The sequence below is a fragment of the Seriola dumerili genome, unplaced genomic scaffold, assembly GCF_002260705.1.
Source record: "Seriola dumerili isolate Sdu_G_001 unplaced genomic scaffold, Sdu_1.0 BDQW01000121.1, whole genome shotgun sequence".
Classification (NCBI taxonomy): Eukaryota; Metazoa; Chordata; class Actinopteri; order Carangiformes; family Carangidae; genus Seriola; species Seriola dumerili.
In genome coordinates this window covers 1,801,467-1,826,854 of record NW_019174376.1, presented here as the reverse complement: position 1 = coordinate 1,826,854, position 25,388 = coordinate 1,801,467, and the positions used below count along the sequence as shown (strand labels likewise).

Sequence of the window (25,388 nt, the reverse complement as noted above, 5' to 3'; positions counted from 1 at the left end):
CAGAAAAAATTAAGTACATTTTGTGTGACAGAACAGAACAGAAAAGTACTTAAACTGTGGATCTGTGTTTGATTTTGTTGCAACAGTCACATAAATTACACGTTATATGTAAATTATTTTCTTATTATAGTAAGACGCCACACCGTGTAATCATGGTCTTGAGTATATGAATCTGAGGCCCTCTGAGCCCCCCCCCTTCTTTTTATCAGTGTAATCATCTTGTAGCCCCTCACATTTATCTCTTTATTTATCTTAAAGTCTGTCTGTGACATTTCTTCTTCCATCTTTGCATGTTTCTGCTCTGCAGCTACATTTCCAGTAATATCCTTTTAGCACACACAATACTGAATGTATTTCCTGATATATGCAGAATAATAAGAGGTAGTGGCACTGTTTTCCAAATTTGTATTCTGAAGGAATACCGGTCACCAATTATACAGTGTTATGCTAATTACCCACTTGACTCTATCACATATTAGATGAATTAAGAGTCGTTAATTCAGCTGAAGTAAATATGCCAATTATTATTCATTACAAAACTGTGATGGAAATGATGCCACATCAAGAGTGTGAGGATGAAAGACGTTTTTTCAAAAACAAGACGTTAACATAAAAGAAACATCCACTGTGCAACATCAGGAGGCAACTTCAGCCTCATGTTTCAGTGCAGTGCGCTGACCATGGTGCTGATCATGGACTATTAAGCCTGTTAGCAATTGCAAAAGGTTCTTCAAGTATTTACTCATTCAACCTGTGGCTGTGAATATGAATAAGATGTTGAAAATAGTGGAAGGTTGGAATATGCAATTTAACTTGGTTTTAGTCTTGCAGTCTCAGTTTCCAGAAACAAATGAAAACCAATCAGCCAAATAAAATGGCTTTACTTTTCCTGACCTCAATTATTCATTTCAGTGGCATTATCTTAAAAAGTGTTCCTTCATAATTTAATCAATTATTTAATAAACTTTTTTGTTTTATCATCAAGTCACACTATAACTGAAACTTTTCTCTCCTAATTGACAAATAACCTTTAAGGCTCAATACAAGTCCAAAAGGTTGGTCAGTTTTTTTCAGCAGTGCACTACCTTTCTCCTCTGACACATTTTCCAAAATCTCCAAATATGCCAAACTTTGTTTTTACTACATCTACTGCAGGCGATTTGTTTTTAAGCAAATCAAGGCGAGATGTCAGGTTATTACAACAAGAAGTGGATCGACCGTCAGCTGAAGGTCATTTTCTTCAGAAACCCTACACCCTACCCTCTCAGGAAAATGGAAGCCCCCTCAAAAAAAAAAAAAAAGAAAAGTCAATTTAATCGATTTCATTATGGTGAAATAAAGAGCTGTCAACGTGGCTAGTGAAGTGGTGATTTGCAATCAAGACCGAGCAGCACAGCAGAATTATTGGCCCACAGTGCCACCTGGCTGCCGTAAACTCAACCTGCACCTGCACCAAATAATTCGACTGCTCAATTTACTGATATAAATCTTGTAGCCTTGCGGTGACTCTCCATTGTCCCGAAATGTAGACAGAAGCTGCATTTCGACTCATAATACCTGTCTGTACAGCTGTATTATAACTAGTGCATCATGTACACGCAACATCAGACTGGTGCATTCACACTGAGCATCATCGGAGGGATGAATCATGCCCTGCAGGAAACATACATGATTCTAGTAGAAAAACATACCTTTTGCAGGCTCGGTGTTGTATGAAGTGACACGACTATCTGGTCTCCACTGGTGGCTTGGTTTGTAAGTGAAGAAAGAACAGTTGCTCCCCCGACATACATACACACACACACACACACATACACACACACACACACAAGACAGCCCTGAAATCCACGGTGTCTCTGTCCAGCCTGAATACTATAAGGATCCCATCTGGCTAATTAGCTTGTCAATAAATCTTGACGGTAATATCGCGAGCGCGAGAGTTGGGGACGAGGGCTGAGTCTGACCCTCCTCAATGGCCACACCCCGATTCCAATGTTGCAGCTCATATCTGCATTTATAGTTGTATTAATTTACAAATTAAATAAAGAGAGAAGAAGAGAGCGGTAGTTATGGGTCCACACATAAATCCTTTATTACTAAAGGAAAGAACACCAAGCCAATGAGTGAAGCCCTGTTTGTTATTCATAATAATAATAATAATAATAATAATAATAATAATGATAATAATAATAAAATTATTATTGTTATTATTATTACAATTATAATAATAATTATTATTATTGCTACTATTATCATGAGAGGGAAACATTAAACCACAAAATAATTATTTAAAAAATCAACAACAAAAATCACAGTGAGTGGTGAATTAGTGCTTGGCATATATTGGCATATTTATTCTTGTTGCAGAGGTGCATTTCATAAATCGCAAAGGAATAAAACTGTTACACTACAGAGCTTTGGTCTGATGCTGCTCTTGTAGTTCACATTGGTTTCATGTAGTGATTGTACTGGCAGCTGCAGTAACAGCAATAGTAGCAGGAGTAGCTGGACCGTTAAAGCCAACGGTTCAATGGAAACTGATTTTCAGAGGAAATGCTGCCACCTTGTGGTCAAACATGAAACTGCACCTTAATTTTGATCAAGGCTCTTCTGCTCATACAAACATCACAGCTACAAAATAAGTCTTTTTTTTTTCTTTATCTTTTTTATTCACTGAACTTAGTCAACAAATACGATTTTTTCCTACCAAGCTACCAAGGCAGAACTTTGTCTGGGTTCATTTGACAACAATTAATCTATATATTATTATAGTAATATAAACTTTCCCGGTTCACAAAACAGGTGCGCCATATCCGGTCCATATATCCGGTCCGGCTATCATAGCCGTCCGCCACCAACGCGGCTCATCGTGGATGAATTAGGCTTGAATGCGGCGTCTTCATATGATAGTGCTTAAATTAACAAAAAACACGTCTCTAACAAACATTAGCAAACTTGCGAGTGTTTTACGGCAGTATAATTCACAAGCTAACCGTTATTGTTTGCTTTCTGTAGACGCTACTTGCATAAAACCACGTTACATGTCAAGTGAAGCTAAGAGACTCTGCTCAGAAAACATGACCGTGAAAAAGATCGGGACTCATAACGGCACCTTCCACTGTGATGAGGCCCTGGCCTGTTTCTTCCTCCACCAGCTACCTGAATACAAGGTAAGCACAGAAAGCTGCTGTGTGTTTATTGTGTGTGTCGAGTGTTTTTATTGTTTCCATAACTGCCGCTGCGGAATCACAGTCTGCCACTTCAATTTAAAGGCTGTTGTTAATAAACCTACACAGTGAAGGTATATCTTCATTCTGTATTCTGCTTCTTTTTGGAGAAATATTTCTTACATTCCACTGTAATGGGTCCCATGTTATGTTAAAACACACCAAATGGGGGTGCTGCTGTATAGATGGATAGTTGGAGCTCCCTGAAAGATGAAATACATCTATAATGACTCCAGTATAATTATGCAATGTACATAATAGGAGAAAATAAGTCAGCAGAAAGTGAGTCAGATTAATGTGTTTCTACTAGTGCCTGACGTCTTAACATAGCGGCACTTAAAATCCTTTAAAGCTGATTTAGTCAAAATTGTAAACGGGATGAAATGAATCAGATTTTCTCAGAATTAAGTCTCTGCTGGTGGCATTTAGTTTAGTTAAAGGTCAGAGCCCAAACGGGCAAGAGGCCTACTTCCAGTGGGTCCAATTAGGGCCACACTATAGGTATAATTTATGGTCGTAGTTGAATCTATTTCAATGCATTTGGCTGTTAGTTTGATATGGCTCAGAAAACCTAAATGAACCCTATACATGAAAATCAGATGTAATTTATTTAATGATGTGCCTCTACCAGGTGCTTGATGATACCTGCTTGCAGATCTACAAATCTCTCTATTTATTGCACAGGATTCTGAAATCGTTCGGACCAGGGACCCGGCAAAGCTGGCACAGTGTGACGTTGTTGTAGATGTGGGAGGAGAGTTTGACCCAAAGAGGCACCGATACGACCATCATCAGAGGTACAGCACTCACAGAAAGCTGCTGCAGACCGATTAAGTTTATTACATTTTTGATCTTTATAGATATTTGGAATAAAGTGAACTAAGACTGGGGAGTATATGAATACTTGTTGTTCATCTGCTACAGTAATCATAGCGTGGGTTTATTTTAATATGGTTAATCATCATCACCAGTGATTTTCACACCATTACTAAATTAATACTATAAAGCATTTACAAAGTTAGATTTCTCACACAGTAATTGTGTGAAATGTTTACCTACTGAAAGTGGCAGCTCAGGTTTGACTTTAAGTTGGTGAGTAAGTTGATGTACTAATTATCATGATGTTTCTCTCAAATCACTGAGCATTCTCAGGCAGGTAAAAGAAAGGAACACCATGTTTTTTTTAGTGATCGAAAAATCTACTGAAATACTGTAAAATAGTAGAGAAGGCATTTTACATGTGATAGCTGCAGTGCACAGGTGTAACGAATATCATTAACGATGGCTTGTTCCATTTAGATGTGCCAGTAAGCCATGTTATTGAGCCAGCTGACATAATTAATTACACCTGGGCTTTTCCTGCTTTAATATGTCACAAGGTTGCCAACCACTTGTCTTGTTTTTATTAGACAGATATTATCAGCCAGTTTCTCGGAGATATATCTGAACCCACTGGAGCTGAAACAATTCATTTTTAATTCATAAGTCAATCAGAGTAAAATTCAGTGGCAGCAGTTTTGATAATCAATTAATTGTATAATTGATAAAAAAAAAAAAATTGATAGCAGTCAATATGTCAAGATTTTTAAACTCTCAAATATTGATACCAGTATCAATCTCAAAATTCCAGTATCAGTTTTGCTCTATTTGTATTGTTTTCAGTGCTGAGAAGTCATAGGCTCACAGACGCATTGATACATCTGTACACATGAGCCTTTTTAGATTTGGATTAAAGTACACATCTTCTCCTTGGTCATAACTTCCTGAACTCTAGACTGGGAAATCAAACTGGATTTCAGACCTGTTGCTCTTTTTTTAGTTGTCAACTTTGAAAACTAAGTTTAAAAAAAAAAAAAAAAAAAAAGTTCTGTTTTTATTAGGGTTCAAGGACAAGAGAGTCAAATCTGGATTCAAGGATTCTGTCATCCTTGAAGTACTGACTGATTGCATGAATCATGAAGGAGCAGGCTCTGTGTTTTCTGCTAAATTTCCTGCCAAAGTTCTGAATGATTGCATTCACTCGAAGTCTCATCACGTTGGGTAATCAGCCCATTCCAGGTGTCTTGTCAGCTTAATGTCCTGATGATAATCAGAGATAGCTTTTATGACCACGGTGATAAAGATATGCCAGGGTTCTCTTCCTGGCAGGCGGTTAGTGATAATTAGCACTCCTTCAATTGAACGCCCCCCTGCTGTTCGCTCACGAGGCCACGACACTGTGAGGGGCCACAGGAGAATGTGGCTGTCACTTGCACATCCAGATGGGGGCAAGGTGGTGGTGATGGCAGGGATACATGTGAGTGGGCTGGTTTGCTACAGGAAGTTGGAGAATGATTAGACAAGAATGATTAGAGTCCTCATTTCAGCAGCACTTTTCTTAAAAAACAGTGACCGTCTACAGATGAAGTTGACAGCAAAACCAGTTCAACACGGCCAGAAATGTAAAATAAGAGCATGAAATTATGCCAATAAAAGAGTAGTACAACATTTTGGGAAATACACTTATTAATGTTTATTGCTTCTTGGTGAGAGTTATATGAGAAGATTGACACCACTCTCGTGTCTGTCTTTTCAATAAGTGACTGGAGCCTGGAGATGGTTAGCTTAGCTTGAAAACTAAAAATAGTGGAAACAGCCATAGGCAACAGCTAGTCTGGCTCTATTTACTGCTTTTATTTTACTGCTTTTATTTTATTGCTTTTATTTTTTGTATTACTTATTGTAACTTCTGCCCCATGCTTTTTGATATGTTTCCTCTGACATTTTAACTATATCTGGTCGGTTGGTTGTCTGTTGAGACTGAATGTATGGACTGGAAAGCTACAAATGAATTGCCCATGGGGGATAAATAAATTGTGAACTGAGCTGACTTCTATCCAAAGGTAACAAAATCCACTTCACTATTGACTGTTTCATGGGGGGTTATGTGAAACTATAACTCCCTTCTATTTCTTGGTAGTTTCCTGAAGTCTTGTCCTCTCTGTAAGCTTGCCAGGGAACAAGTGTCTACTCCAGGAAGTCACTGCACAAAATCAACTGTAAAGCAGCATATTATTCTTTTTTCTTTTTTCTTTTTTTAACTTTGGACAGAGCCAGTACAGCTGGAAACAGCTCTTTCCTGTTTCAGGTCTTTATGTAATGCCAGGCGTAATGACTGTTGGCTCCAGCTTCATATTGAATGCACACATAACAGAGTGATATTGATCTTCTCATTTAACTCTGGGCAAGAAGGCAAACAAGTGTATGTCACAAAATGTTGAACTATTCCTTTAAAGTCATGTCATGGATAATTAATAGGAGGTGTTAATTTAGTTTTCATCCAAACTTTGGAATGTTGAAAATAGACTATATGATTATAAAAACTGTATTCATGAATCATTTTTATCCTTAAGATTTATTGGGTTTCACCCTGAGAAACTGCTGCAGATATAGAAAGCTTTTATCTTAGAAGTCTTTACAAGTTTCTTGACCAGAGAAGAAAATGGCTGCAGGAGAAATGTTCTCTGAATACAGACTAGAAGTTAATAAAGTACAACAGATTAAATCTGGCAGGGATTAAGTTTGTGGTGGAAATGGCAATCACTGCTCCCGCGCAGCAAAGAAATAAAAGTAAGAAAATATATTTCTGCAACAGCGCATCGGTTATGAATATGGTCTGCATGCTGTAGCCCTCAGTCAGCAGAGAACTAAAATAGTTAAACCAGAAAAGTTTCTCCCACTGGATGTGTGTTACTTTGCAAACCAGCACTGCAGGCTTCCCCTTTTCTATAATGCATGATAACACGGTCTCAGTTCATTCACTTAATTTGGCCTTAAAGTTTTCGGAGTTTTCAAGAAATGTCAAATCAATACAGGCACAGGTAAGCCTTCTCTTAAAAAATCTTATACTAAATAGTTAATGCCATCCCCAATCTGCACTGAGTTACAAATGTTGAATTGTTTTCATTGAGATCATTTCCCCAGAAAGGCAGGAGTTAGACCAGCAATGATCCAGAGAGTGCCATGGTTTCTGAAGACCTCCTGTAATACAATTTAGTGTACTCTACAGTAGTGAAGGTCACAGTGAGATCTAAATGAATTAAAACGTAACATTCCCGTCCATCTCCCTCTCAAAGGAGGACATGAGTAACCAGATAGATATTTCTCAATCCAGTTTGAAATTTTTAGAGATGAAAAATATTAGTCTGAACAATTTCTGTCTAAACAACAGGAGAAAAAAAGATAGTTTGGAGATTGGTCATTATTTAGCAAAAACTAATAGGCCGAGAACAGTGGAATGGTTGAAGATACAGTACGCTTCTCTACAACAAGAGGAAAAACCCCAGTGACTAAGAATATTCACTGAATGAAGTAAACACCAAGCAAGGCCATTGAATTGAATTGAAGTCGAGTAGCTACGGTGACACTGGTCTTTTATGTCAAACTATTTTTCAAAACATTGTCTTTTAAAGCTCGCACTCTTCTTTAACACAGGTTCGGTCTCTCTTCAAGACAAATTTCCCATCATTCTAAGCTGCTGCCGGGATCAGAATGAAGGGAAATTACTGGCCAGTAATATTCTTCTTTTATAAAGTGCTTTTGTGACTTGTGATGCTTCAAGTAGGAGAGATGTTCATGAATGCAGTGAAGAGTATGCGATGAGGCCATTCTTTCTAAAACTACAGCATGATCAGCAAAACTGGTGCAGCAGCTGCAGTATGGGAATCATATTATATGTTAATTATGTTTAAACAATGCTTATTAATACTTAATTCTTGCAATAATATGTCCAACTCTTATGTTCTACTTCACTGACTTTTGATTTTAGTTGTGTGTGGTAAATGCCAGTCTGTTCAGGCATGTAACCATCTTTGATTTCACACAAACATTTTCATGACTTCACTTTGGTAAGCATATCTTTTTCAGCCATTCTCCATTTCATTGTTATTTTCCTCTCGCAAATTCACTCCCATCTCCCGATAATCAGCATAGAAATGCCTCAGCTTGGCCAATTAGTCCTTTAATGGCTGTGATTCCCCCCCCCCCCCTTCTCTAGCATGTCACTCATTCATTTGACGGTCTGTTTTCCGCTGTGCCGCAGCCCAAGCATCCTAATTAAGTCTGAATTAAATGACCAGCAGTGGCTCAGTGCTGGAGCCCACCCATCTCAGCACGTGGCTGAGGAGAGACCTCCGGTGGCTTTTATTTATGTGTGCTCACGCTTACAAACACGCCTGAGCATGCTTTCTCTCTGCGGTCAATGCAAACTCACTCTGTGGAGCTGAAAAGAATATTTACGGATACAAGTCCTTTTTATTGATATCTGATTCACATCCAGTAATGTACAGCGTGCAGCTGAATGCAGCAGACATTTTACTCGAGGCCTGTTATCGGGGAAAAATGTGAATAGTTTGAGATGTTTATGAGCAGAACACTGATGTCTAATCACCTAAGCCTTGGTCTTTCCTACTGAGTATTGAACATCCTCGGCATATAATAATCCATGCAGAGTTTCTCAGTTTGCAGAAATGATGTATGCTCCTGTCTATTTGCTTTGTATGGGACCTTGCAACCATACAAAAAACAGATTTTTAATTCATTAATAAGATTTTTTTATTTTTATTTTACATAAGTAAAGAAACTATGAATAGTTTATCTTCACAGTTACATTTGTTAAGGTGGGAACTGGCTTCACAAATAGTTTTCCTAATCTTAAATCAATACAAATGAATGTTCAATTCCAATTAGGACTGTGGCCAGGGCTTATTTTCAGGATTAATTCAAAAAATATCCATCCAATTGCCATTGCTGATTTTTTTCGGTGATCAACTAATAGATTACTAAAAGTTCCAGTATTACTTCCAACCATAAAATTAAGCTGATTGTTTGTGTTGGTCATGAGAACAGATACATGTTTCACTTTTGTGGAAGTGGAAAGCATCTGAAAGCATTATACAAACATCTTTTACACACTGTAATGATCTTTTTCACTGCCTCTGGATACAACATTGTCATGCGTTTAAAGGACTTTTCTGTTTCTGCTGCAGTCGGCTAACAGATTCTCGTCTTTTTTTTTTTTTGTTCAGGTCATTTAAGGAGAGCTTCCATAGCTTGTGTCCAGAGAAGCCATGGGTGACCAAGCTCAGCTCGGCCGGCCTGGTCTACATGCACTTCGGTCGTCAGCTGCTGGCCCAGCTGACACAGCTGAAGGAGGATGACAAGCAGCTGGAGATTCTGTATGACAAGGTAAGAGGAGAACGTTTATTGACAACACACAAACACTTCAGTGGAAGCAGATGTTTTCCATTGCCTCACTCGTGTCAAAATGTTACATGGTCTGTTACATCCAATCTAAACATAGTGAATTTCCTTGTAGAGTGGGGAGACAAAGGGAACAAAAGTTTGTATAGTGGTAAAGAGAGAAGATACTCCAGCTTCTTTCCATAGATGTCACATGATAGATGTCACATGAAAGCAAATCATATTACTAAAGGGCGCCTCATCCTTGTTGGTTGTTTTAAAAACAGAAACCATGCACTTACTGTCTGTAGGAAATGCAGAATGTTTACTGTCTAAGTTTAGTTTATGGCATTTTGCTTTCATCAGACACTTGGCAGTCGAGTGGGACTAGAAATAAAAGCAGACAGACAGGGACGTGACAAAGTTTCCTCGCCAGATTCAATCTGAGAACACTGCTGTTATATGTAATGCATTTTAGACATCTTGGCCAGCAGGAGGCCTCGGCACATCGAACGTTTTAATGTCCAGGCACATTAAGCCAGCCAAATCTTAGGTCACTATGAATATTAGCTCTATTAACTCACACTGTCGTTGGCCTTTTGATGTGTCGGTTCGTCCAAAGCCCAGAATAATCCTTTTATTCATGGCTGGGGGCTGTATTTATTTTAGGATGTTGCGTGTATCGTCGTCAGCCAGTTCAGACAAACTGAACCTCATTTTTTGCCCCAAAAGCTTAGTTACACTTGTAAGACACTTGTAAAATGTCATCTCTATGGTGATTGGCCATCTGATGTATTGAGGAGTTCACTTTTCAGCCTTAAATATGTTTCAGCTTCTCTGCTCCTCATCCACTTCTTTTTGGAGTTTTGCCAGTGAACTGTGAAATAGCTGCAATTTGCCAATTTCCTTTGGTTTAATGATTCAGCCGTGCACTTTAGCCTTCAGTGAATGCCCACGCACTGACCCAGCGGGTTTTCAATCAAGATAATCTAATCCCAGTGCATTTCTCTCTCCTGAAAGTCTTCTCTGTCTTTACTACGCTGGCTTAAAAAATAAAGGAGGCCAATTCTTCTTTTTTAAAAACAAGCATAAACATAAAACCAGAGATTCCTATTCACTACAGGCTCATAACCTCTCATGTCTGATTAAATTCCTTACAGCTCTACGAGAACTTTGTGGAGGAGGTGGACGCTATAGACAACGGCATTTCACAGTGGGATGGGGAGGTCCGCTACACCATCTCCAGCAACCTGAGCGCACGTGTCGGCTCTCTGAACCCACGCTGGAACAGCAAGAGTCAGGACACTGAGGTGAGCGCATGTGAGTGATTGTATGAGTGTGAATGTGTACCCACACTTAGCACACAGACTGGTGTGATGCAGAACTTGTTTTGTATCAGCTTGAATAGAATGTTAAACTTAAGATCACAGGCTTCATTTACTGTGTGTGGGTCTGAATCTGTGATATGAGATTATTAAAATGGAACATACGTGGTTTTTGTGTCTTGTCGTTTTAAAGTGGCTATAACCGATATTTCTTTCCAGCTCGTTGTTTAGTGTCCACCTTGGATCACTCTCACTGCTCCCATAGCTTTGTTTTTGGACGCAGCAGATGGTAGGTGACCTCAAATGGAATGAAAAATTAGAAAAATCCTGAAACCGGGATTTCAGATTTCACAGGTTGGTTTGGATTTCAGGATTACAAGGTTATGGATATACTTAGGAAATTGGATTTAGCTTCAATGTTAAAAATGTGATTAGATTTGCGTTGGGCAGCAGAGAAGGTTAGTAACAACACATTTTTTTTTAGAAGGTGTGAGGTCAAGTGATTGTTGTACATCTGGATATTCTGAATCACAGCAGCAGCAGGTTTTATGACCATTAAAGCCTGTCTGTCTAAATTATTGGCTGCACTTTAGTGCGTCACAGTACTCTGTGATAAATGTGTGGTTTATCATTGGCTGGATTTGTGTGACTAATGGGAACTCTATCTGCTGATGGCAAAACACATCGAACACTACATAACAGCTGCCACACAGACATGTTTCAAACACTGTAAAGCTAATATTCTTTGTAACCTTATAACCAAAAATATTTCTAGGGCATAAACATGTTTTGTGTCTTTTCAATTTTTTTGATCTCCTCAAATCTGGATATGCATTTAATATCCAGAGAGGATTTTAAAAATGTTCATTAATTTTTGGAGCTACAAGACTGATTGAATCCAAGGAATAACATGCCAAAGTGGGAACACTTATTTCTAAGGCTGAAACTGACAACTAGGTCAGAATGAAAAATGCTCATCACAGTTTCTGAAAGCTCAAGATGACGTCTTAAAATTGCTTTCATATTGCAATATTTTGTCCAAGCAGCAGTACAAGACCTAAAGATATTGACTTACTAAGACAGAGAAAAACAACAAACCCTCACATTGGAAAAATTTGAACTGGGCATGTTTTGCATTTTTGCTCAGAAAATTAATTTAGTGAGTAAGTGACTCATCACTTAATTGACTAATTGCTTCTGTCCTGCTTATTTTGAACAGCTGTTAATGCAAAGGTTAACTTTGTAGTCATAGCAAATCTTACAAATAGCTCCTTTAATGATTATCATGCACAGCCTGCAGTGATGCAAAAAATACAAAATTGGTACATAGGTAACTAGATACAACAGGTGCAAGTGACAGTGCAGTCAGTACTCAGAAGTCGTTTCCAGAGCTGTACAGAAACAACAGAGGCCCAGAAATGGTGTTGTGTGACTTTTCTCCCTCATAAGTGTAGAAGGGGAAATCCTGCAGGGAAACAGCCCCTGTTTCCTGTAGACTCTCATGAGATACCTGCAGCCTGGCTACATGTATGTTGACTATGCCAACATTTCATCTCAGTGGAGTAGCCGGCCTATTTGGTTTTTTTTTTTTTTTTTTTTTCACATTTGAGTTCACATGATTATAATTCATGTCTCAGCACTTTCCCAACTGACAGCGCTGAGAGATCAGAAAGTGAGAGAGATTTGTATTGAAAAATGTTTGGCAGAGAACTTAATGGTAGACTGACGTGGTGAACTCTCAACACTGGCTGTTTGTGATAATTGAAAAACATAATGGATTTTCATCTCCAACATCTATGACTGTAAAACTCAGGGAACCTGCACCCCCCCCCCCCCCACACTCCCCCCTTCAATCAGATGCATGGAGATTAGATTTCTGCATGACTGTGTGTGCCTGTGTGTAAGTGTTCATGGTGACATGTGTTTGTGCCTGTATCTCTGTCTGTCTTTCTTTCTCATGCTCTCTCGGGTTTCTGCTCATGAGACTATGTGAGAGAGAGAGCGGTCAGACTGAGGTTTGTGGAGGACATGACAGGCGCTGCAAAGATCAGGAGGAGATGCTTAGACTTTATTATCCCCATTTATCTGGCACACAGTGTTTGACATCAAACTGCAGGTGGAATTCAGAGGTGGTGTTGTATTGTGATGAAAGATGTGAATGATCATAAGGATTTTGAAACAGGAGGAGCAAATTCTTTTTTTCATCAAAATAACATCTTAAGTCTAGTCAGTTGTCAGAACACTGTATTTCTGCCTTCATATTATGATTCAGTATTACATTGTTTCACTGTCCTTGACAACAGCATGTGTGTTGTTTCACCAGGAGGGTTTCAAGAAGGCTATGAAAATGGTTGGGGAGGAGTTCCTGGGCAAACTGGATTATTACCAGTCCGCCTGGTTGCCGGCTCGTGTGGTCGTGGAGGAAGCTGTTAAGCAGAGGCATCAGGTACAAGACGGTCCGATCTAATGTTTACATTTCAGTTTAATTTTCTTTTTTTCCTTTTCTTATCACTGTAAGTTGGGTCCTGAAGAAAGACTTTTGTGAAGGTGTTATTTGTCCATCATTAGTGATCTCTGGTTCATGTCACCTTAATTACAAAGAAATACAGCAAGCAATAACACAGGTAATAATGCATCATCAATCAGCAGCAGAGGGTTTCTCCCTGCTCTCAACCTTTTCTCTTTGTTTGGGTACTTGTGAAATAACCGTTCACTGTGAAAATTGTGTGATGCAATATACAGTATTATTGTATTGGTAATATGGCAACTAATACTAAATATACTTATCACAAAATAATTATTCAGCTTCGATTCTCTGTCATGGAGGGGAGTGGCTGCAGGATTTATTTTCTAATGGAACTTTTCCAATATCTTTCTCACTGCAAAGCAAGTTTTTCAACACCAGTGTTTCCTTTTTCAATTTAAGTTTTCATTTCAATGTCTAATTTTCATTTTCAGTGCCAAAAACTAACAACTGTTCTGGCTCCCCAGCTGATGTTAAATCATATAATGTACTATTAGATCTGATGATAATTGAGAAACTATAAGATTAAGCAGTTGTTTGATTATTCTTTTCCCTTATTTTCTAAGAAATCCTAAATTACACAGACAACTGTAACTGTTGCCTCTCCACTAAAGCTGAAGGCCTCCACTCTTTGTGCTCGTCCTTTATCTTGCACATTAATAACTTCCAGTTTTCTGGACCTCTTCTCATGACCAGGTAGATCCAAGTGGGGAGGTGGTGTTGTTCCAACAGGGCGGTTGTCCCTGGAAGGAGCATCTGTTTGCCCTGGAGAAGGAGCTCCAAGTCGAGGCGCCCATCAAGTTTGTCCTTTACCCAGACCAGAACGGACAGTGGAGGGTCCAGTGTGTTCCCGCTGGGCTCAACACCTTTGAGAACAGGTGATTTATTTATTTTATTTTTTTCTAAATGCAAGAGCTACATCTGCGCTTTGATCCAAAGCCTATTTTTAGTCAGATTTGATTAAAGGTTATTTAAATGCCATTTCTGCTTCATGGGGCACACCTTGTGATCTCATCTGCGGAGGGGAGCACCTTGCATGAGTTACCTTGGCAGAAATCAAGCATGCGGAGCACACAGGGAGGTTGTGACACGCACTCACACACAAGATATTCAGGATTTTAGAATACAGGATTTATTCAAACATCGGAGGAGAACACAGTTACAGACACAGCTCCAGAGTCTCCCAGATGTGCTGAATTGTGTTGAGATCTGGTGACAGAGATGAACCATGGTGTGTGATTCAACTTTCATGCTTTTTGGACCGTTTGACAACTACTCACAGAGGGCTGCCATGTCGTCCGGTGAGAGAGTAACTCCTGCTAGGGTAGAAATACTTGTTTTATAGGACGAGGATGATCCTTTAGTTAAGGCAGAGGTTTTGTTCTCACATTGCTCTCTAAGGGTTTGGAAGGATGTAAACACACCCAGCACCTCAGCACAGCCACCTGAGCCCTTTCCCCGCACACACACACCTCTCACTCAGGTGTTTCGTCTTTGTTTTCCTAATGCTAATGGACCTCTCTTCTTCAAATACACATGTTCTGTATGGTACTCGATGGCTTGGCAGTTTGACAGACTCTTTTATTTACAGCCACTTATTTAAACATGCTGCAGCATTTTTATGAAGGTGAATATTAATGAATGTGAGATTCATGCTCTATTGAGCAACAGACTCACTCTCACAATCACAGCCGTCTTGTAATATGAATATAATTTAGGTTTCTCAGAAGTTACATAGCTGCATCATTGAGTATTCACAGTCACAATTAATCCTTAAATAAGAGCACTGAATAAATCAGTGGTTTCGATGTTCCAATGTGCTGAAGTTAAAAATATTTATTTGTTGCTGAAGAGGAAAGATCAAATGTCAATGCTCACCTCAAATCCTTCTCTCTGAAGACTGAAAATCAAATCAGCAATTCTTGTGTAGTTAACGGAGTAATACATGAATGTTAACAGCCCAGACAGTTCAAAATTACACCAGTTCCCTTACTGTAAAAAGACTAAGAGTCTTCTAGTTTTCTCTATGAGGATGTATTTAGTCACAGCGGGGCTTTGAAATAAATACTAACATATGCATGCTAAAATGCCCATAACATGAAAAACGCTCACGTGCGGATGTTTAGAATTATTTATAATGTTTACCGTGTTGAACAACTTAGTTTAGTGTGTTAGCCTGCAAGTATTGGCTAATTATCACAAAGGGCTAATGGAAATGTCATTCATTTTCCACGTTGGTCATAAACCAAAGTATTTCACAGATTGAAATTTTGGCCTGATGATGGCGCTAGATGAAAAGTTCAAGTAATCACCCCTCATAGTGTATTCAAAGTCATATCGTTCTCTGGCGGACATGAATAGCTGTACAGAGTTTCATGGCAATCCATCCACTAGTTGTTGAGATCTATCAGTCTGGATCAAAGTGGTGGACCTCACCGACAGACCACCTTTACCATCCCGAGAGCGACACCACTCGCATGGCTGAAAAGCCTCTCTCTGCCTACTGCATTGCATTGGACAGCTGGAGCTCATTCACTTCAGGCGTTCAGAGCGCTGCCGGCCGAGTTCTTAGTCTATCAGTGGGCCAGAGTATTGACTTTAAGATACTATTACTTGTTAATAAACCGCTAAATTGATTACGGACAAACTGAATGTGTTATCTGCTTCTGTGTTACAATTCTCCAGAACTGATTTAGTTCTGAAACTGCACTGTATTTATTCCGTTGTCTATTACTCTTGTGTATTTTCCTTTTTCATTTTCATTCTCATGGTCTTTTAAATGTTTTAATACTTTTTTACACACTGTGCACTGTAAAACACTTTGAATTGTGTTTGTGCCATACATATAAATGTCTTACCTTGCATTGTATCATTCCCAGCAGCTGTAGTTGTTGAGCATTTTCTCATCTTCTAGCAAAATTGAGGATCTGAACACAAGCCTTAAACAACATGCATGTCATCTGTGCTCAGTAAATCACGTCAGTATTTTTGTCTTGTCTCTCAGTACATAATGACGGTGGGTACGAAACAAAGACCCTCTGTGTGAATTTGTCAGATGATTAAGTCGGGTTTCTCTCCCGCCTGCTGACCTGCAATGCTGCTCTCATCAAGCCATCAGCATCCCCCAGGTGGAGTTCTAGTTGATGTGTTATTTGACTTCTGCACAGAATCCTACAGACCACATTATCAGTGTATGGCCAAGGAAACGTGCTCCAGGCTTTTCCCGCATCATCTTACGGATACTTGCCTTTCTAGCTACTGCGTGCCCTGCAGTGTTGTCTCGTCACTGTTTTACGCTAAACATCTTTATAATCCACAAAACACACTTTCACTTTGCTCTTTCACCAGATACTGACAGAACATTAGCGGTTGCTTAGAGCGCATCATTTTACATTTGGTACAGAAAATCTTTTCATCCACCGTGCTGCTTTTTTGTTTTGACGACTTGTGATGTTTCATGCTGATCTCTGCTTTTCAAAGTGATAGCACTGCGTCTTCTCCATGTCCATTTAAGCACCAGTGACAGAGGTGAAAGAATATTAGTTGTGATTTGTGCTTGACAAAGCTGTAGCGATGAACATCATTGCCCACGAATGACTTCTGATAGCTAGTTCCATTTCGAATCCTGGCCAAATACCTGGATTCATTACGCTCTTACAAATTTATCACATCTTTTTATCTCTGCTCACCATTTTTTATTTGCAAAGAACAATGCAAAACATGTAGTTCAAGTTCAGTTTTATTGTCATTAACACAAAATACACAAAAAAAAATACACTGAAACGAAATGTCACTCTGGACCACAGTGCAATATAGCACAGACACTTAATGACAATAAGTACAAAGAAGAAAAATAGTCCATGTGGTAGATGCAGGCCTGTGGTATTGTCTGTAGAGAGGGTTGCATTGCCCTCAGACCATTGCTGGTTGAAATGCCAAGACGCCACTGTCGGCAGATTAGATCAGCTGTAACTAATTAACATTAATTTGGTAAAGGCATAAATGAAATGGTTGGCTGTTGACCAGTTGAAGTGCTCTCTGCAGCTGGTGTCTGCGTCGAACTGTGACACCAGTGTACGACAGTGAGTGGATCGTGTGTTTCAGTTTAACAGGAACCAACAGAGTGATGTCTTTCCTCTCAGAATCATTTAATTAATATTTTCCTCCTCATCTCATTTTCAGCTTGTTGGATCCAGGTTATGAACATGAATTAGGCTGCCACTAAAAACCGCAGTGCTCCTGCATTCTCAGCCCATAAAAGAGTGATTTTTTAGTTGTGGTTATTTTAGCTTTTAGTTATTTGAAAGATACACTTAATAAGATTCCAGATTTGACAAATTAATTCAAAACTGGATTTGATAATTTGTTAAAATCCCAAACGCCAAAATTCCCATTCCTACTGCTGTCTGTGGCTGTGTGAAAAATTAAAGCAGGTAATACTTTAGGGAATGAGGGAGGAAAAATTAGTCATTAGTGTTGCCTGTGAATCAGCTAATGAATTCGCTCAGACTCAGTTGCGTGTGTGTGTGTGTGTGTGCGCGCGGTGAGTGTGTGTGTGTGTGTGTGTGTGTGTATGTTCATGCATGTCCATGTCTGAACAATCTGAATAATAACAGATTTAAATATACAGTAGATTCTCCTTCATCTTTCGTCACACTGTCCTCTCACTCTGCTTAATCTGCAGTATTTTTGTATGGATTATGTTCAGAAGGGTAGTTCAGGGTCATTCGGTTCTGTTGCCTTTAGACAAAATAGTAAAAAAAAAAAAGAAAAAAAAAGTTAAACCCCACCTTGTTGTCCGACATCCTCACGTTTATTATTTATTCCCCCTGGAGCACAAATCATGCCGCTTTTGGTCACATTCTTTTTGTGAGTTAATCATTACCATTGCGCCTTCTGTTTTATTTATTTATCCCCCTCCTGCTCTCTCCATCTGCATTATTTTAAGGAGCAATTTTCTTCCAGTCTGATCCCGAGCGAAAATTTAATAGAAAATGTGATGGTTTGTATCGAAAACAGCTTCTTTTAACAAGTGTCAAAGAGAAGATAATGTGTACAGCTGTGATAAGCTGTGACATTTTCTATGTAATATCCACTCCCAGCATTGAAGTTGTTTTCTGTTTGCCTGACGAGCACGTTCTGTTATCTGACTTCTTTTTTTAACCTTGCAAATTAGCCCAACCTCTAATAACCAAATGCGCCGAAACCCTTTTAACTTCTCACACACACTTTTTCCTCATTATTATACAGTGTGTACTCACCTCGACGACAAACTCATTGTTTCCTGTGACTGCTGTTGCTTTGTCAGTTGACTGCTTTCTGAGAGCCAGCAGCAGTAGGACGTGTTTGCTTTGCGTCAGCATAAACTTAATACAGCCCTGAACAGAGTGAACGGTCAACAGAGAGGCTGATATCGATGAGATAGAATTACACACAGTAAAACGGCGATGATTGAACGATAACATGCGTGTGTTGTCCCCTGCCAGTCCCTTGTGACATTTTAATACCATGCAGGAATGGATGACTGCGTCGCTAACAATGAAAACTACATTATAGAGAGGTAATTATAGATGGTACATACAGTGTAGGGAAAAAATATAATGTTCATGAATAGAGACGATCTTAAGGACTTTAACTCTAGTATGGTCATTCTGATTCTGCACAAGGTTATTCTATTGCTACTTCTGCCTGTTTTGTTCAAGTCCCTCCTGTGTCGCTCTTCCTGATGTTTCTCCCTTTTTTTTCTTTTTTTTTTTTTTTTTTTTTTTTTGAAGGTTTTACTTTTTTTTTCCCCCTCATCCAAATAAAAGGTCAAAAGACAGAGGATGTAGAATGTTCTTCAGATCTGAAACGGCAATTTTGGGTTGTGTGAAGATTGGTTTGACAAATGTGACGTCTGAGATGCCTCGTACTCGACTCGAGAACTCGCTTTCACAGCAGATGGTCTCCGAGCCAGTCGTCCACCTGACTACCATGCTCTTTAAAAGTGTTGTTACCTCTGATAGTATGCGCCCTTATGCTTTTATCCTGGGTTTGACAAGTCTCATTACTGATACACTGTGGGTTGCTTGGGAGCAGTAGGGGGCTTTTTGATTCAGGCCTGGCTGCTCCGTTTCATGGTTTCTATTTTCACCTCTTTCCCTGAGCTCCCCTTGCCCCTGGCTCTCCTGTTAGTGTTTCCTTTCTGCCTCTCTGTCTCTCTCTCATGTACAGTATTTCTATCTCTTTCCTATAATCACCCTATTCCATTTCATCACCTTTTTCCTATCTGTCTTGCTCTCTCTCTACTAATCCGGTTTCTCCCCTCTTTTCCTCCTGTTCATCCACCCTCTCCCCTATCTCGCTGTCTCACCTTTCACACCTTCCACCCCTCCATCGCCTCAATCCAGTGTTAGATTTTTTTTTCCCACTCCGCTGCAGAATCTCATCAGGCGGCCAGCAGCACTTTCAACTAAAAAGACGTAGGCACCTGTTTATGGTGGTGGAGTACTTCAAAGATTTAATTTAATGCAAACACGGCAGTTGGGGTGGAGCTACATGAGAACAATGGCTTGTGAGATGGATAAATAAAAAAAAAAAAACATAGCTCCAGATGGCTCTTTCTCTGCGTGGTGTGCTTCCCTCCCAGTAGGCATGTGCCGACTCCGCGAAAGGGGTGTTGTTATCACCTGTGTCCCTGCCACTGCACCTGGGGGAAAAAGGTCTATTTTTATCAGCATCACATTGCTAAGGAAATGTGAGCCGGGAGAAGGAAGAGGAGAGTGGAAGCAGTCCTTCCCCGGAGATGTACAGTGCAGGATAATGCTGTAGGTTGATAGCAATATGAGATGGACCAGAACGTTTGTGGAAAAACACACCGGCTGCTGTCCCAGTTATCTGCTCTGCCTCTGTATTAGGCTTTCAACTAATGATTATTTACCTTTTTTTTCCTTTTTAATTTTTTGATTTTTTTTCCAATCATTCGTTAGGCCGGTAAAATGTCAGAAAACGGTGAGAAATCCCCATCACAATTTCCAAAATCCCTAGATGACATTTTCTGTCAAAAAGCTATTGAATTAGCTATCATGTGACTAAAAGAAAAACAGCAAATCCCCACAAATGAGAAGGTCAGACTAGAGAGTGTTTGGCATTTTTGCTTGAAAAATTATGAAAAAAAATAATTTATTGAGAAATCCTGTTTGATTTAACTTTGAAAAAACACAAAATTATTTGAAGTTTTTCCTACTTTTTCCTCTCAGACTTCTTGTGATACCACTTGACTAAATCACAGCTATGGCCGCTTTTGAAAGGAGAAAGATGTGTGAAATGTGTAAAGTCTCTAGCATAGAGATGGTGTGAGTCAGCAAGCTGCAGGAAGATGTAACACTGCATATATACAAGTGTCTCATATCATCATTTCAGAAATTAAGACAGAGGGTTCGGACTCTCTAGCAGATTTTATGCTTTGATAACCCATTATCTCCAGTATACCTAATCTTGAGTAACATTTTTTTTCCTAATAAAGCACTCCTTCCCAATATCTGTCTCATTAAGGCTTGATAAAGGTCTGAGGGGGGTCTTATGCAATGAGAAGACTAATTTGCTAATTGTAGGCTTATTTTTAGACTGGTCATCGTGAAGAATCGGAGCTCCCTGCCCTGTCATAACAACAACAACAGTCATCCCCCTCCTACTCCTTCCCTCATTACCAGCCCTGTTGACCTTTCCTCAGAGCTCATTTTCCAGCCATACTGTGGAGCTATCGATTGGTTGATTCATTTAACAGGGATTATGGGTTTGCCATGCTTCCCTCCCCAGGTTGTCCTATCAACAGTCTTAATAGGGATAAGATTGTGTAGTCTGGAGTTAATGGCATGGAGTTGGAGAAAAATTTAGTTTCCTTGCACGTGTACATATCAACCACAATTTCTGATGATTTTGAAGCTTCCTCACCCTCTGAATGTTACAATTATAGAGGATTTAATATTCAAAGGGAAGCAGAATATCTGAGAATTGAACTTTTCAAAATTGAGAATACGAGAAAACACTTCCCTCATTTCAAACTTGCAGCCGTGTTTGACAGCCGTGTCACTTTATTTCTCACAAGTTTGACTGTACAGTTCCATAATTCATCAAGCATGTGACAAGGAGGAAGAGAAGCCTGAGGTTGGTATGACATGTTCAATGAAATCTGAAGCTTTTAGCAGATTGAGCCAGTTTTTAAGGCATTTAAAGTCTATTTCAGAAGCAGTGGAAGGGCGAGAGGTGAGCGATGAAGTGATGAATCAGAATGAAATCAGAATTTGTATGAAAGATGGCTAAATATATCAATACTTTTAGAGGAACAGTGGTCTGAGATAATGGAGATAATAACCCCATCAAGGAAATGCACACACTCGCGCACACACACCAAAGAAAACTGGTAATGTGTTTTAAACGATCTGCCAGGCTGTGGACAGGGGTGTGTGCTACATCCAGTGGGTGGTAAATGAGCTGCTCTACATTTTTATGATTTTTTTCAGCCTCTGTTCGCTACATCCAGAGACACTTTCTCGAGGTCAGCTCGTAAACCCTCCCAGAGCCAATCTTTCCCCCACTTTGTAAGATTGCCTGTTGACTCCGCCGCCACTGCATGGCTCTCCAACCGCTGTGCCGATCTGTGATTTTCCACATTACTGGAGAAGAATAAAGCAACCAATAAAATCATTGGTCATTGCGCTGGGACTGATTGCAGTGGTGCTATGTGCGAGGGTGACTGCAGTTTACCTTTAATGGCAGCGGTTTACCTCACAACCGTATGGTCACCTGAAAAGATGAAAGTAATCAAAGTCTTTGTGCGAATCCATACAAAAAAAAAGAAAGGAAATCAATATCATTTAGTTCACATTTTTAAATGAATTTTTGTTTTTTGTGCATCTGCCGTTAGTGACGAACAGTTATTTCTATGTTTAATTATTTTGCTGTTTATTTTCTCAGTTTGTTTATTAATGAAATGACAGTAAATTGCGCAAAATGCATATCGCAGTTTCCTAAAGCCCAAGAAGAAATATTGATATTGCTCGTTTTGTCCAACTCACAGTCCAGAACTCTAAAATATTCAGTTTACTATCATATAAGACAAAGCAAAGAAGCAAATGTTCACATTTAAGGAGATGGAGCCAGTAAATGTTTATTTTTCCTTAAAAAGTCACTCAATTAACCAATCAACAAAATAGTTGCCTATCAAATAATTTATTCTTGCATCGTTATTTTGTTTTTTCTGTTCATTTATGGATAGTGTGTTTACATTATTCCTGAGCCCAGAATTGGTGCTGTAATCGCTGGTTTTCTGCTTGTGCCGACATGTGCGGCACAGCGTGTTCTGCAAAAGTAATGTGTCAACAGGAAGTGAGCAGCTGACCACACAGTGTCCATCTGTAAGCCAACTTGCCCTTCTGTTTTCCTTTTCCTAGGCTGTCCCTGCTGGAAGAGTGGCGCGGCGTTCGAGATGAGGCGCTGTCGGAGCTCAGCGGGATTAAGGACTGCATCTTCGTCCACGCCGGGGGCTTTATTGGCGGGAACAAGACGCAGGAAGGAGCCCTGGAGATGGCCCGGAGGACCCTGCAGGCTGCTGCCCAGTCCCCTGCAAATGGAAGCAGCTGACCGGCCAGAGAGAACAGCACATTTTGTTCTTGCGGTCAGTCGTTAGAGAGGATTGCAAGGATCGAAATGTTAATTTGCTATCTTGCAGGTTGTTTGTTCCAGCCAGGGCTAATGTTGTTTTGTCCCGTCTTGCCAGAATGGGGATGGTATGGAGGTGGCAGCCAAACAACCTTGGACCAGTACCCTAAATACGTATATTTCAAAATACTCACTCTGAATCAAAATGTAGATTCATGTTATCCTCCTCCTCTCTGCCTGTACGGTTTTGGTATTCATTTTCAATAAATGACTATTTGGATTATATTCTGCTCTTCTGTGAACAACTCAGTATTAAGGTAAATCCATAAATCCCATGTTGGTTTTCCAATTCTGCTCACATCTCTTGGTTTTCACCATCAGCTGAGGTAAAAACACGGCCGTCTGTCCGACCAACTCCAGCATTTTCAAAGCCCGTGAATACCCCGGCCGTACCTTTCAATGTTTGATTCATATTGACACCTGGATGGTGGTTCGTCCTTTCATTTCCAGAATGCTGACATTAACTGCAGCACAACAAAGAGATACAGAGGCTACTTCCGCTGGCTCCAAGATCAAAGCATCAATAATGAGGCCTGATTAATTCTGAGAAAATTATATTTCCAAATGGCACAAAGAGGTGCTCCTTGTGGCAGCCGGTGTCGTGACAAGGTTACCTCCAGTGGGACGAGCCGCACAGTCAATTTCCCTGTAATAAAGTCAGGGGATGTGCCTCGAATTTTCTCATTAATACTCATACACATTTTCTCTCCACCTAGCTCTACCTGTTACTCCTCCCTTACTGCGTTTTCCACAAGGCCGCCCTCCTGCTCTTACCCTATGTAACCATATTGCTCTATAATTTCATTGCTCTGCGTTTTATTTCCATCAGTGCAGGTGTCATTGTGCAAATGCCACGGCAGAGAAAAATAAAAGAAAAAAGAAACAATTCACGTGTCATTACTGAAAGCTGTTAATGTTGCTCTGCTTCTTTTCTTTTTCCTCAATTGTCATTTATTGTGTTCAGTGGTGCGGACCGTTAATTCTTCAGTAACGAGACCCTTTCTTTTGTCGCCCTTTAGATTTCCCTGTTTCTCTCTTAACTGAAACAGAGACACTTTTTTACACTCTGAGTGAATGATGCCTGAATGATGCCTTTAAGTCAACAAATTTGCAACGAAAATGCATAGTCATAACAACAGAGCTCTTTGTCATCTAATCTATATTTAGTTTTAAGTTTCAGCTGCTTAATTATTGCTTCCCTTTTAGCTGAGAGTGCAAAGGCTATTTTTAACAGCTTTGGAAATGTATTCTTCCTCTGGCATCTTCTTTTCCACACTTCCTTTGTCTCTCTCACTCTCTCTCACTCACACACACACACACACATTTTAGTGTTATTACTGTGCTCTCTATTTTGCTGGACCTGAGCCAAGGTCTCAATCCAATCTATACACATTTGTGACAGCCTTTTACAGTCACATGGGTCGTGGGTCCGCCAACCAGTGCTGTGTTGTTTTGGGAGACCCTTTTTTTCCCCAGCAGGAGACAGTGAAGGTGTGTTCACCACGGCAGTGTAATCTCAGACAGTCTGAGAGACGCATCAAATTGAAAGGTGGAAAAAAAACAAACAAAAAAAACGGACTTGTAGCCTAATATGTATTGAGTTGAATTTCCAGCTACCACTTTACCCTTACATGCACAATTTCAGGCTTATTCATGATCAAGTGCACTTGCCTGATTGCTTTGCACGGGAAATCACAGGATGCTGCGACTGTATTTTGAAATTCAAAATGTTCTCAAGAGTCTTTTCCAGTGTTTTTGTTTTTCGTTTATTTTAGCCTATGCTCTGCTTTTCCCCTTGCAGAGCCAGAAAGAACGAGCCAGCATGAAGTCCTCTCCTGTCGCCCAAATCACCTACAAAGCAACAATTTTTAATACTTTTTGTTACGTTTTGTCAGCAGCGGTGATATTTTTCTAGTAGTTTCTAATGACGCAGCAACAGTCCAAACCTTTGTGTTGGTCCTGGGTTGTAAGCATTTTTAGACTCCAGCCCCGGCAAGTCCCAGTTGGCCACACTGTGGAAAAATGGCACACTGAGAGCCTCAGCAGAACACCTGCCCCCAGCCTGACCTGTTGTTAGTGGATTTGATCCCAAGAGAATGATAGGCTAGTTACAAGAAATGCGCCACTGCTTTTTTATCTCTGTCTCTCCCACTCCATCAGGCTTACTCAAGATGCAGCCAGGACATGTATTTTGTGTTTTCTGTCCTCCTTTCTTTTCACAACACACATAATGGACAAAATCATAACCGAGCAAGCGACTTGTGTTTTGGAGGAGCAGATTTCTGCTACTAGCTGTCAGAGCTTTTCCACTGCCTCTATCTGTTTACAAATTTCTGTAAGGTTCATTCAGTTTTCCCCTCAGGAGAGTACAGCCAAACTGCTTCACTTCACTGA

General features: G+C 39.8%; 1 protein-coding gene across 1 annotated transcript; it reads left to right on the top strand.

Annotated features, from left to right (window-relative positions):
• The first annotated feature begins 2,840 nt into the window (after positions 1 to 2,840).
• cunh12orf10 (chromosome unknown C12orf10 homolog) lies at positions 2,841 to 23,219 on the top strand. The gene is made up of 7 exons (XM_022748216.1): positions 2,841 to 3,170; positions 3,912 to 4,024; positions 9,293 to 9,452; positions 10,607 to 10,756; positions 13,095 to 13,217; positions 13,992 to 14,173; positions 22,727 to 23,219. Exons 1-7 carry the CDS (start codon positions 2,889 to 2,891, stop codon positions 22,914 to 22,916), a joined length of 1,200 nt encoding a protein of 399 aa, XP_022603937.1. The 5' UTR covers positions 2,841 to 2,888; the 3' UTR covers positions 22,917 to 23,219.
• The last annotated feature ends 2,169 nt before the right edge of the window (positions 23,220 to 25,388 follow it).